Raw genomic sequence first — 13696 nt, forward strand, 5'->3', positions numbered from 1 at the left:
AAAAGTTATTTACAGCTACTTTGATAATCGATTAATCATTTAAGTCATTTATCAAGCAACAAGACTACAGTAAAGCCCCATTCAGGCGGAATTAACAATACAGGGGGAGGTGGGAAATTAAATATTCTCTGTGCTCCGCTGTAATTTTAACCATTGTGAAATTACAGGATATGGTCTGTAATAGACATGGACATCTAGTAGGACAAAGCCAAAAGAGAAAGACAAAATCTTTGCTGGGGGGCGCCAGCGAGTTGAATGGGAGGCAAAGATACTGTGTGAGGTGAATTTAGGGTCAAAAAACATGCTCCTTCTGGGAGTCTTACCTCAGTCAGATCTTGATGTCATATTGCTATAATTCAGTGAGACTTACACTTCCAGAGGATATCATTACCTCTGATGTCAATCGCAAATAAATGTCCATAAATCCATGCTCCAGAACTTGCCTGAGAATCATCACATTTTTGTTTTTTTCAATATCAAAGTAATCCAGTGATAATTTTCTGTACAATGGGTACATTGCAAACAGAAATTGCTAATACCCAATTCGCCATGCTTTTAATTCAATTCAATTCAATTTTATTTATATAGCGCCAATTCACAACAGTTTATTCATTTATAGAGCACTTATCAAAACAAAGTACAAAGTGCTTCATAGAGAGAGAAATACAATAACAGTGAATGATAGTGAATGATAAAATACATAAAAAACAATAAAATAAACACAGCATGTAACACACATGCTTTCCGATAAAAATGTGTTTTGAGAAGAGACTTTAAAGTTGCGTGCGTAAGCAGTTTGGTTTCGAATCAAGGGATCCACAGCACGGGCAGCCAGCTCACTTCTCAGTGTGTGTGTGTGTAAAGATGTGTGTGTGTTAGGGCTGCATGAGTCACACTTGAATGAGAATCACAATTTCTTGCTTAGAATTGGGCTCCTGATGCTTTAACACGTCACTCTTTGTTAGCAAAATATATTTTTCTCTATTTTGCATATGTAGCATGGCCTATTAACTGTATTTATGTAGTAGTGGGATACAGATCATTTTATGTTGGTCCACTTTTTTATATAGCAGATGGGTTTGTGTCTCACACTTTTAAGCTGTGTAAGACCATCAGAATCAGAATCAGCTTTAGTAGCCAAGTATGTGTACACATACAAGATAAGTAAAAATAAACATAGAATTATTATATGTGTGTACATACAAGTAGGTGAAAATAATTTAATTCATTTTCAATTTATTTATATAGCGCCAATTCATAACAGAAGTTATCTCATTGCACTTTTCCTATAGTGCAGGTCTAGACCTATTCTTTATAGTATTATTTACAGAGACCCAACAAATCCCACCATGAGCAAGCATTTGGCGACAGTGGCAAGAAAAAACTTCCTTTAAGAGGCAGAAACTTAGGTTTTGAGAGAGAGAGAGAGAGAGAGAGAGAGAGAGGTTTAGAGAGAGAGAGAGGTTTAGAGAGAGAGAGCGAGAGAGAGGTTTTGGGGTGGGGGGGTGGGGAGAGGGAGGCACAATCGTTGTGTTAATATTAATAAATTAATAATAATAGGAATGACAGCTATAGGAAAATAATGTCAGTATTAGTAACAGAGCCAATAACCACAACTGTAGTAGCAGTTGTCGAGCAGGAACATGGGGGCAGCAGGTGGCCCACAACCACAGATCCAGTCTCTGCAGCTCCGGAGGCAGAAATACCTGCTGAAAGCGACAGAAGGAGAGAGGAGAGAAACAAGAAAGCACACAATTATGAGAGAGAGAAGATTTCGAGTTAGTAACATGCAATAATGAGATAAAAATGCATACAGATGGAGAGTTAGAAAAGGAGAGAGGAAAGAAGTGCATCATGGGAAGTCTCCCGGCAGTCTAGGCCTATAGCAGCATAACTAAGGGATGGTTCAAGACTCACCCAAGCCAGCCCTAACTATAAGCTTTATCAAAGAGGAAAGTCTTAAGCCTACTCTTAAATGTGGAGATGGTGTCTGCCTCCCAAACCCACATTGGGATGTGATTCCACAGGAGAGGAGCTTGATAACTGAAGGCTCTGGCTCCCATTCTACTTTTGGAGACTCTAGGAACCACAAGTAACCCTGCATTCTGGGAGCACAATGTTCTAGTTGGATAATAAGCTATTATGAGATCTTTAAGATACAATGGTGCCAGACCATTAAGAGCTTTGTAGGTGAGAAGAAGGATTTTAAATTCTATTCTGGATTTTACAGGGAGCCAGTGCAAAGAAGCTAATATTGGAGAGATATGATGTCTTTTCCTAGTTCTTGTCAGTACACGTGCCGCAGCATTCTGGATCAACTGGAGACTCTTAATGGACTTTTTTGGGCAGATAATAAGGAATTGCAGTAGTCCAACCTAGAAGTAACAAATGCATAAACTAGTTTCTCGGCATCATTTTGAGACAGGATGTGCCTGAGTTTTGCAATGTTACATAGGTGAAAAAAGCCAGTCCTTGAAGTTTGTTTTATGTGGGAGTTAAACGATAAACCCTGATCAAAGATAACTCCAAGGTTCCTTACGGTGGTGCTGGAGGCCAGGGCAATGCCATCTAGAGTAACTATATCTTTAGATAATGTGTCTCGGAGGTGTTTGGGGCCAAGTACAATAACTTCAGTTTTGTCAGAATTTAACATAAGAAAGTTGCAGGCCATCCAGGTTTTTATGTCCTTAAGGCATGCTTGAAGTTTAGTTAACTGGTTAGTTTCACCTGGCTTGATCGATAGATATAATTGGGTATCATCTGCATAACAATGAAAGTTTATGGAGTGTTTCCTAATAATATAGCCTATCAGTCCAAGCACAGGACCTTGTGGAACTCCGTGACTAACTTTGGCGTGCGCGGAGGACTCACCGTTAACATGTACAAACTGAGCATCAGTTATTTATCCAGTCTTCAGGGTCAGACTCCTCAACCCGGGGAGAAGAGTGTCCCTGAAGTCTGGACATAACAGTCAATAGGATAATTTGTAGTTCCATGTCATCATTATCAGTGTACTGTTCTCATCTTGCAGTCCAAACAATCATACACAGATGAAGTATTGACGCCAAACAATTATAATAATATCTGTATGTTATTATATCAGAGAGTCTGTTTGTTCTTTCCATTACAAGCGCTATCAACTAGATGGTCAATTTGGGGCTGCGATTTGCATAGGAGTCCTCTGTTATATTGAGACATAACATTGAATTAAATGCAGATGGGATTGTTTCCTTGAATCTAGCCACAGCACTATCAGATAGACATCTAGAGTAAGAGTTTTTACCTAATGGCATGTAGTCTAGTAATAGCAGTTCAAAAGTTATTCAGTAATGGTCCGATAAAGAAGGATTTAGTGGAAAGACTATTAAATGTTCAATTTCAATGCCATATACCAGAACAAGGTCGAGGGTGTGGTTAAAACAGTGAGTGGCTTCATGTACACTCTGACAAAGCCAATCAAATCTAATAATGTGTTATAGTTTGAGGTTTTGTCATTTCCTGTTTTATTTTGTAGTTTGTTCCTCTCCTTGTGTGTCTTGTGGTTTTACTTCCTGTCTTTGTTTGCTTTCCCTCCAGTTTTGATTGTTGGCCCTTCCTTGATTGTTTGCACCTGTGTCTCGTTGTCTCACCTCCCTTAGTGTATTTAGTCCGGGTCTTTTCCTTTGTTCAGTGTCGGATCATTATGATTCCTGTCTGGTGTTGTTCCTGTCTTGTGTGTGTTGCCGTTTGGTGCACCTTTTGTTGTACCTGGTTTCCGTGCCCAGTTCCCCAGCATTCTTACCGTGAGTTCTCTTTTGGATTCTTTGTCTCCCTTGGAGCGTGGCTGGATTCTGGATTTTGAACTTGCCTGCTTCCTATTGGACTTGCATCACGGCATAAGCTTTCCCAGGGAGGCTGAGCAGTGTGATACCCTGATAATTGAAGCACATCCTCCAGTCTGCCATTCCGCAGGCAATGTTCCCAAACCTTCGTGAGACACTGAAGAGGCGTGTCAGCAAAGACAACCCAACAATGTACAGAGCCTTCAGCATCTCAAGGCGAATTTCATCCACACCTGGTGCCTTGCCACTGAAGAGCTTCTTAACTACCTTAGAGACCTCTGCCAGTGAGGCTTTCCCCGAGTCTTCGAAGTCTGCCTCCTCCACATGACAGTAATGACATGTATAGCTGCACGTCATCATTCAACCACTGGCTGTTGCGATGGTGTCCATCAAATGATGTGGGCTTTATAGATAATTGGCAGACTTTCTGGAGAAGACCTAGTCTGATTAGGAAAGACGGCATTCATCACACTTTGGATGGGGCTGCTCTCATATCTAGAAATCTGAGTTTTGGTAGTGGACCAAAACCATGACAACCTTTGTTGCAGTCCAACATGCTTCTCTGCACTTCCATTAGAGCAATTACCCACCCAGCTGTGTGACTTTCTGCATACCAAGAGTTTATTTGAGGAGTTTCTATCAGGATTTAGAGTGCATCATAGCACAGAAACAGCACTGGTGAAAATTACAAGTTACTTTCTTATTGCGTCAGACAATGGACTTGTGTCTGTGCTTGTCAGATCTTACTGCTGCATTCGACACCATTGACCATCACATCCTATTATAGAGACTCGAACATTCAATTGGCATTAAAGGAACCGCACTAAGCTGGTTTAAATCCTATCTATCAGACCGATTTCAGTTTGTACATATTGACCGTGAGTCCTGTACACACCAAAGTTAGTCACGGAGTTCCACAAGGTTCTGTGCTTGGACTGATTCTATTCATATAAGATTAATAGAATCGGCATGCTTCCTGTAGGCAATATTATTAGGAAACACGCCATAAAGCTTCATTGTTATGCAGATGATACCTAAATATATCTATCAATCAAGCCAGATGAAACGAATCAGTTAGCTAAACTTCAAGCATGCCTTAAGGACATAAAAACATGGATGGCCTGCAATTTTCTGATGTTAAACTCTGACAAAACTGAAGTTATTGTACTTGGCTCCAAACACCTCCGAGACACATTATCTAAAGATATAGTTACTGAAGATGCCATTGCCCTGGCCTCCAGCACCACTGTAAGGAACCTCGGAGTTATCTTTGATCAGGATTTACCCTTTAACTCCAACATGAAACAAACTTCAAGGACTGGCTTTTTTAACCTACGTAACATTGCAAAACTCAGGCACATCCTGTCTCAAAATGATGCAGAGAAACTAGTCCATGCGTTTGTTACTTCTAGGCTGGATTATTGAAGTTCCTTATTATCAGGCTGCCCAAAAAAGTCCATTAAGAGTCTCCAGTTGATCCAGAATGCTGCGGCACGTGTACTGACAAGAACTAGGAAAAGACATCATATCTCTCCAATATTAGCTTCTCTGCACATAATCCAGAATAGAATTTAAAATCCTTCTTCTCACCTACAAAGCTCTTAATGGTCTGGCACCATTGTATCTTAAAGATCTCATAATAGCTTATTACCTGACTAGAACACTGCGCTCCCAGGATGCAGGGTTACTTGTGGTTCCTAGAGTCTCCAGAAGTAGAATGGGAGCCAGAGCCTTCAGTTATCAAGCTCCTCTCCTGTGGAATCACATCCCAATGTGGGTTTGGGAGGCAGACACCATCTCCACATTTAAGAGTAGGCTTAAGACTTTCCTCTTTGATAAAGCTTATAGTTAGGGCTGGCTTGGGTGAGTCTTGAACCATCCCTTAGTTATGCTGCTATAGGCCTAGACTGCCAGGAGACTTCCCATGATGCACCTCTTTCCTCTCTCCTCCACTCCCTCTCCATCTGTATGCATTTTTATCCCATTAATGCATGTTACTAACTCGACATCTTCTCACTCCCGTAGTTGTGTGCTTTCTCGTCTCTCTCCTCTCTCCTTCTGTTGCTTTCAGCAGGTATTTCTGCCTCCGGAGCTGCAGAGACTGGATCTGTGATTGTGGGCCACCTGCTACCCCCATGTTCCTGCTCGTCTTATTACTATTATTATAATTATTATTCCTCTCATTATTATTACTATTATGATTTTATTAATATTATTATTACCACTGCCATTACATTATTATTATTATTTAAAAAGTTTATGTGGAATTTGCATTGCGCTACTAGCACCCACCCTGAGTCTGGTTCTGCTCAAGGTTTCTGCCTCTTAAAAGGAAGTTTTTCCTTGTCACTGTCGCCAAGTGCTTGCTCACGGTGGGAATTGTTGGGTCTCTGTAAATAATATTATAAAGAGTAAGGTCTCGACCTGCTCTATTCATCACACCTGTTTTAGCCTCTTTTCATCGGCTCCCTGTTTGTTTTAGGATTGATTTTAAGATCTTATTGATTACTTTTAAGGCTCTTCATGGCTCTTAATCCCTTATGAACCTTTATGTAGTTTGAGATCTTCGGGCACAGATCTTCTGTCTCTTCCTGAGTCCAGGATGAAAACAAAGGGGGACAGAGCTTTTGCCCTCCGGGCCCAGAGGATCTGGAACAACTTGCCCGAAGAAATTAGGTTGTCTTAGTCAGTGTCTTCTTTTAAGTCTCTTCTCAAAACACAGCTTAAAAGTGTGAGACACAAACCCATCTGCTGTATAAAAGAGGTTTAAGTGGACCAACACAAAAGGATCTGTATCCCACTACTACATAAATACAGTTAATAGGCCACGCTACACATGCAAAACAGAGAAAAATATATTTTGCTAACAAAGAGTGACGTGTTAAAGCATCAGGAGCACAATTCTAAGCAAGAAATTGTGATTCTCATTCAAGTGTGACTCATGCAGCCCTAACACACACACACATCTTTACACACACACACAGAGAAGTGGGCTGGCTGCCCATGCTGTGGATCCCTTGACTTGAAACCAAACTGCTTACGCATGCAACTTTAAATTTGAAGCAAGCTGACTCATCCATAGTCTTCTGACATTTTAGAAAGATCATGGAACTAGCACTGACTATCACTGAGTCTGCTTCTCAGTACCTGAAGTAGTGTGAGCTAATAACAAATTGTGGTACAGACATGTTCCGTAGAGGATTAATTTTAATAACTTTGGTGGTTTTCGGATTAAAGTGAACTGTCTCGACATTTATTGACTGGATTATTCGTGTTCCCCTCAGGATGAATTATAATAACTTTGGTGATACCTCAACTTTCTATATAGCGCCATTGTTATGGGGTTACTTTTGTGTTGAATCCAAAAGTTTTGGGTTTTTTTTTAATCCAAAAGTTTTGCTTTTGAATCCAAACATTTTGCTTGCTGTTGAGCTGAATCTTATGGGCGTGACCTACACTTAAAGATGTAAGACACGTCTCTATTGGACAATCTCGACTGGAGTGACCGTTTCGCAACATCCACTTTTAGTAAACGAGAGACGGAGTTTTGAAGTCCAAGAAGAAGCAGGGGCGGAGGAGACAGAAAATCAATGTGCAGGTATGTTTACACATAACTTTTGTCTTTGTAATAGCAAGAATGTTATGTTTGAACTGGTGCTGGTGATGTAGATTGCTTTTGTTTAACAATCTGTGATATTGTAATGGATTAAAAAATACATATTATTTTGTCAGCCTGTAGCTGCTAGCTTAGCTCAATTAGCTAGTCACTCGCTCGTCATAGGTGCATTACATACCCAGGCAGCCTGCATGGTGTTGTGCATGTAACTACTAGTTAACAGGACTATTTAAGTTCAGCAATCTAACGTTAGTTTATGTTATATTTGTGATGTACTGTATTATTTTATCAGCCTGTAGCCAGCTTAGTTAATGTCACTTTCTCGTCTTAGGTGTCACGCTAGCTGAGCTGTCTGGGTTTGCATCCATCTGTTTTTATGTGCATTTTCAATTTTAATAACGTTAATAGTGGCAGACCTGTGATCTGTCAGATCTGTGTGGAGCGATGAGGAAACTGTAACCTTCCTCACATTAATACATGAAACAAACATATATCATATGTCATATTTCCATCATGTTTTCTACATTGTTTTTTTACCATTTGAGGTTTTGAGGTCACTCAATTATGTCATCATGTTGCGCCCTTATTCTGCAATGGTATAATGGCACCTGACTGGAGAATTGGTGCCACCTACTGCTTATCTTGATGAACCAACTCCTAATAATCGCATTACAGGTAGTGGATGAAAACAAGCATTCATTCGCATTTTCTTTTGCCAATTTTGCCAACTAATTGTAATAAAAAGGTAAATTCAATTTTATGGTTACTTAGCTTTATAAGTATGGGAATGTGTAGTGACACGGCTCATTTCTTCAAATTCATATGTACATTTGGTCATGGTGTTGTCATTGTGGGAAATGAGAGATAAAATATTACTTGTTTTCTGCAGTATTGTACAGCTTGTGCATGACCGGAATCAGTTGTTCATAACATTTATGCTTTGCTCTGTATGATCACATCACAATGTTTTGCACCTTAATATAAGCACAAAAATGATAAATGAAATTTATTGTAGTCAAATCAAGCTTTGTCTTTACTGTAGATTGTTTTCTAAGCTGGCACAGAGCCTATTCAGTTGATTGGATCATCATGCACATTGCTCCTCGTCTCCTTGCCCAAATGGACAAGCAGACAGCAAGTAAAGTCCACCATGCTACTCAAATTCAGGCAGTACAGTCCAGAGGTGAGGGTGATTGTTGACTGTACAGAGGTGCAGTGCCAGAGCACATCATCCCTCACTCTCCAGTCAGAGGTTTTCTCAAGCTACAACCTTCAAGGGGTTAATTGGGATTGCCCTTCAAGTATTCTTGTTGAACGAGCAATCAGAAGAGTGAAAGAGTATCAAATCTGTGACGACATTCTTGATCTAACTTTGTGCGGGACAGTAAACCAGCTGTGGACCAACTGCTGCTTGATGACCAACTTTCAGGGGCCACTTGATTTGAAAGGCCACATACCTGTTACATAGAGTATGAATGTGTTCTGTTAAATGTCGTAGCCACTAATGAATTATCCTTTAGACAATGGTGGAATGTAACTAAGTACATTTACTCAAGTACTGTACTTAAGTACAATTTTCATGTACTTGTACTTTACTTGAGTATTTCCATTTAACGCTACTTTATACTCTTACTCCACTACATTTCAGAGGGAGATATTGTACTTTTTACTCCACTACATTTATTTGACACTTATAGTTACTTTTCTGATAAAAAAAACATGATATGCTTATATGATATGATGCAGTACTGTGCTACTAATCTACCCAGTAGTATACAAAGTATCTAAAATTGGCTCCACATTGATGAACTACAACATTAATATACTCTTACACGTATTTGTTAGTGATAAGAACAGAATAATATAATATTCAATAATAACAACACTTTTAAAGGTGCCATTCTGCATACTGAGTACTTTTACTTTTGATACTTTAAGTATATTTTGCTGATAATGCTTCTGTACTTTTACTTTAGTAAAGGATTTGAGTACTTCTTTCACCACTGCCTTTAGACACACAAAAAATATAGATTCATGTTTGATGATGTGATTGATACATAGACCTTGCCAAGAACAGTCACTCATGTGAGCCAAAATAATAGTTTTAATATTTGTTTTTACATTGTTTAACAAGACCAGTTCCAATGACAATTATTTACTAAAATGCTTAAAACCACAAAACATGTCTCTTGGAAGTTATTACATTTATAAATATTTACACATATAGGCTCCTAGATAAACAGGTAAGATATCTGACAAGTATAGGAGACAAGGGGGTTACTGGTGTTTACAGTTACCATCTCTGTTATCATTTCATCATCCCTTTCAACTGTTATGTTCTCCTCACCTGCCAGTAGAATTTCTTTTCAGTTTTGCCTGGCCATTCACACATTTGACATGCCCGCCTCAGAAATGTTACAGATTTCTGGGCATTTAACTTCTTTCAGCCCAAAACTAGGAGCTGCATTAGGGTCATAAACCTTTGCATCTGGGCTGGCACCAAGGTGAGGAGCATCGGGATGTATGACAAAGCCACAGGGTGAGACATTTACATTGAACAGTTTTGAGTATTGTTCCAGCACCTGAGGTTCAAGCTCAAGGCCCCTTTTCATTGCGCTAGTTTGTCGTACTCCCTTAAGTATTCGCTCTGCCAGTGCCTGACCAGAAGACTCTCCTCGCCAGGGGTGTCATAGTGGGGGGAAAAGTGGGGCTGACTACCCAGGGCCCCAATGGGGGAGGGCCCTCAAAAACACTGGAATGAAAAATTTGTTTTTGTTTCTAAGTAATTAGTATCATAACTAATGCACATGCATTGGCATCTGTGTCTACCTGCCAGAGGCTCTTTTTAACCAGTTTTTAGCCAGATTTTTATGATACACCTTTTAGCTCTTGGTTGTTATTTACAATATCTTTTAACCAGATAAAGTATTTTAGTCATTGGATGTGGATTTTAAGTTGTTTTTCTCACCTTCCCATCCGACACAACAACCAGGCTTGTTTTTAGCATTGGGAGCTAAAAACCTATTGAACCCTTTTCAGTAAGTGTGCTGCTGCCGACTACTCTCCATCTGCTGCCTGTGAGGGTTGCCTTCAGCTGCACCAGAAAGTGGCTGAACTGGAGGAATGAGTCTCTCTTCTTCACCAGATGGGAGAGGATGAACGGCTCATCGACACCATGTTAGCTCAGTGCCCCAGCACCTCTGCGGCAACAGGCGAGACCACTGTCGGAGATCTGGATGCCACAGTGCCATGGACCAAGATGGCTCAGACCCTGACTGAAGATCATTAGACTCTTACGGGAGCCAGACCCAAGACTCTTCTGTGTTCCACCCTGGGTCAGTCGGCACCGTGGACGATGGTTCATCGGGGGGAAAATAGTGGTACCCCCTTGCCGTCCTCCAGTCCAGGACCTCTGCCTTTCCAACAAGTTCATTGTGCTGGATTAACAGGAGTTTTGTCCACTTACTAGATGCACCCAGCGTAGTTCGGGACACAAACGGTCTGCCTCCTCCACCACCCGCACTGACATGACAGGCTCCATACCGGCTGCTCGACCCACTGCCCTCCGTAAGCCTGCAGCCCTGTTGTTCACTTCACGGTCAGACCCCGCAGTCCCCACCACCAGAGACTCTCCACTTCCAACCGGGTCACTCAGTTGCTTCAACCCAACAGCGTGCCCGGTCCTCGGCCTGATCCTACGACGGTCATCATCAGGGACTCCATCATTCGGAATGTAAAATCACTAGGGCTGGGTATCGTTACCAATACCAGAATCAAAACCAGTACCCTTAAAGTGATATCGATACCAATAGAGTACTTCATTCGATACCCATTATGTGAATGGATGTATTCAGTTGCGTAAAATGCCACCACTCCTCCCTATGCAAATTATTTTTACACAAATACATTTTAAAAGTGTTCTTTAATTTGCATGAAAAAGTGTAGCCTATATACAGAGAGCCAGCACAACAGATGAGCCTTGTTTATCAGAGTGTTGAGTAATGGGAAACATTCATTCTGAAGGACTGAGTTAACAGTTTGAGTCAAGCATAGAGGTTGTATTTAGCTTTGTGTAGCTCTGGTTGTGTCTGTTTTACAAATCAACCACAAAAAAACAAACACGGTGCTGCTGATACAGCAGATTTTGAGCTGAAGTAAACACACCGATCTCTTTGGCTTCTCCCAGCCTGCCTGCTGCTCCTCTCACGGTCACATCTCCTCTGGAGACTGCTGGTGTGTCTCTGGGCTAGGCAGAGCAAACAGGCCAGGTGTCCGCAGGGCAGGTTGCCACACACTGGTACACTCCACCATCACAGTGGTCCGGAGCTGGGTCAGTGTGTGTGGAGGGGCAGCCTGGCGGCAGCCCGGCAGCAACTGCTGTAGCTGTGGTAGCATGTTAGCTGTAGCTGAAGTAGTGAGCCAATCTCACGTCGCATTAAATTGAAGCTTGCCATGATTGGCTTCGATACAAATAGTCTTTTTTTCTAGACCTGGGTACAAAAAGGATCGAATGCGGGTATCGTTTGACAGAAGACGTTTTAATACTACTTGGTACTGAGTTATTTCTGTCGATACCTTAAAGGTATCGAGTACCAATATCCAGCCCTAAAAATCACAATCCTCTACAACTCTCTGTTTCCCTGGTGCTACTGTCAACAATATCTCTGCGAAAATCCGTGATGTACTGGAAGCTAACCTCTCGGTGGACAAGGTAGTAATTCACGTGGGTACGAATGATATTCCACAACAACAGTCGGAAATTTTAAAACGTCCACAGTGAGAACCTTCATCTCCGGATCAGTCCCCCCCCCCCCCAGCCACGGCATGGGGTGTTTCTCCAGGCTTTTGAGCCTCCACACATGGCTCTCAATGGCTTGCTGGGAGCATGGTGTTGTTTTTACTGACAATTTTAATCTCTATGGGGGCACTATGACTCTTTTAAGATTGATGGTATCCATCAATATAGTATAGTGACACCCCAAGCGCTTATTCAGAAAATTAAACAACTAAAGAGAAACTGTCGAACAGACAAAAATTTTAGAGAAGCTTGTCTTGAATCAGTTAAATTAATTTATGAACTCCCACAATACCTTCGAAAAATACCAATCTGGTTTTCGAGCCAATCACAGCACTAGAGACGCACTAGTCAAGGTTGTAAATGATCTCAGGTCTAATATGAATATGAAAAAACCTTCAGTATTAGTTCTACTTGACTTAAGCACAGACTTTGATACAGTAGATCACTCGCTTCTTTTAGGTAGACAATCTGATTTGCCTCTCTGGTACTGTTTTTAATTGGTTCAAATCTTATCTTACTGATAGAGATTTTTTTGTAATGAATTGTGGTGTTCCTCAAGGTTCAATTTTAGGTCCTACCCTTTTTAACCTTTACATGTTGCCACTTGGAAATGTCATCAAAAGGCACAGCAAAAACTGCCATAGCTTTGATGATGACACACAGCTTTACATTGCAGTGTCTCCTGATGACTCAGATGCCCTTTTTAACTTTATTATAGATATCAAATTATGGATGGAAGAGATTTTTCTACAGCTCAACTACAAAACAGAAGTCTTGGTTATTGGTACTGAAGCTCAGACAGACAAAAAAAATCAATCTGAAACTGGAAACACTGGTATTAACCTCCTGTCAACAAGTAAAAAACCTAGGAGTTATATTTGACTCAGATCTTACTTTTGAACCTCATATTAGAAACATAACTAAGAATGCATTTTATCATCTTAAGAACATTGACAGAGTGTGACTGTTTTTCTCTTAAACCAACACAGAGACACTAATGCATGTCTTTATTACCTGCAGGATTGATTACTGTAATGCTCTACTTTCTGGTCTCCCTAAGAATAATCTAGCTCAATTACAATTACTTGACAAGGACCAGAAAGAGAGCACACATTACACCAAGACCGGCGGCGAACACTGAGAGTCACAGGAGGCCGGCGGCGAAGGCAGAGCCCTTCTGGAGGCCGGCGGCGAAGAGTCACTGGAGGCCGGCGGCGAAGAGTCACTGGAGGCCGGCGACGAACACGGAGAGTCACTGGAGGCCGGCGACGAACACGGAGCCCTTCTGGAAGCCGGCGACGAACACGGAGACCTTCTGGAGACCGGCGGCTGACACTGACCCTTTCTGGAGGCCTGACCATCCACTCAGGGACCAATGGCGGTACAGGCCGGGGACTGGCAATGAGACGTCAGGACGGGGAGCCGGCGACGGCGCGACATCAAGACAGGGTGGTGAGGTGG

At 41.4% G+C, this 13696-nt stretch overlaps 1 protein-coding gene across 2 annotated transcripts in view; it reads left to right on the forward strand.

Moving 5' to 3' along the window:
* The window catches only part of pip5kl1 (phosphatidylinositol-4-phosphate 5-kinase-like 1), a 42009-nt gene that overhangs the window by 16833 nt on the left and 11480 nt on the right, over positions 1-13696 (forward strand). Inside the window, exon 10 of one of the 2 annotated variants that reach the window (XM_044174702.1) lies at positions 7351-7419. The exons of the other annotated variant lie outside the window; for it this stretch is intronic. Within the exon in view, the coding sequence (XP_044030637.1) occupies positions 7351-7372 (22 nt within the window). The 3' untranslated portion in view covers positions 7373-7419. The remainder of the gene's footprint in view (positions 1-7350; positions 7420-13696) is intronic. 2 annotated transcript variants of the gene reach the window in all.

This window comes from Siniperca chuatsi, linkage group LG18 (genome assembly GCF_020085105.1).
Source record: "Siniperca chuatsi isolate FFG_IHB_CAS linkage group LG18, ASM2008510v1, whole genome shotgun sequence".
NCBI classification, from domain to species: Eukaryota; Metazoa; Chordata; class Actinopteri; order Centrarchiformes; family Sinipercidae; genus Siniperca; species Siniperca chuatsi.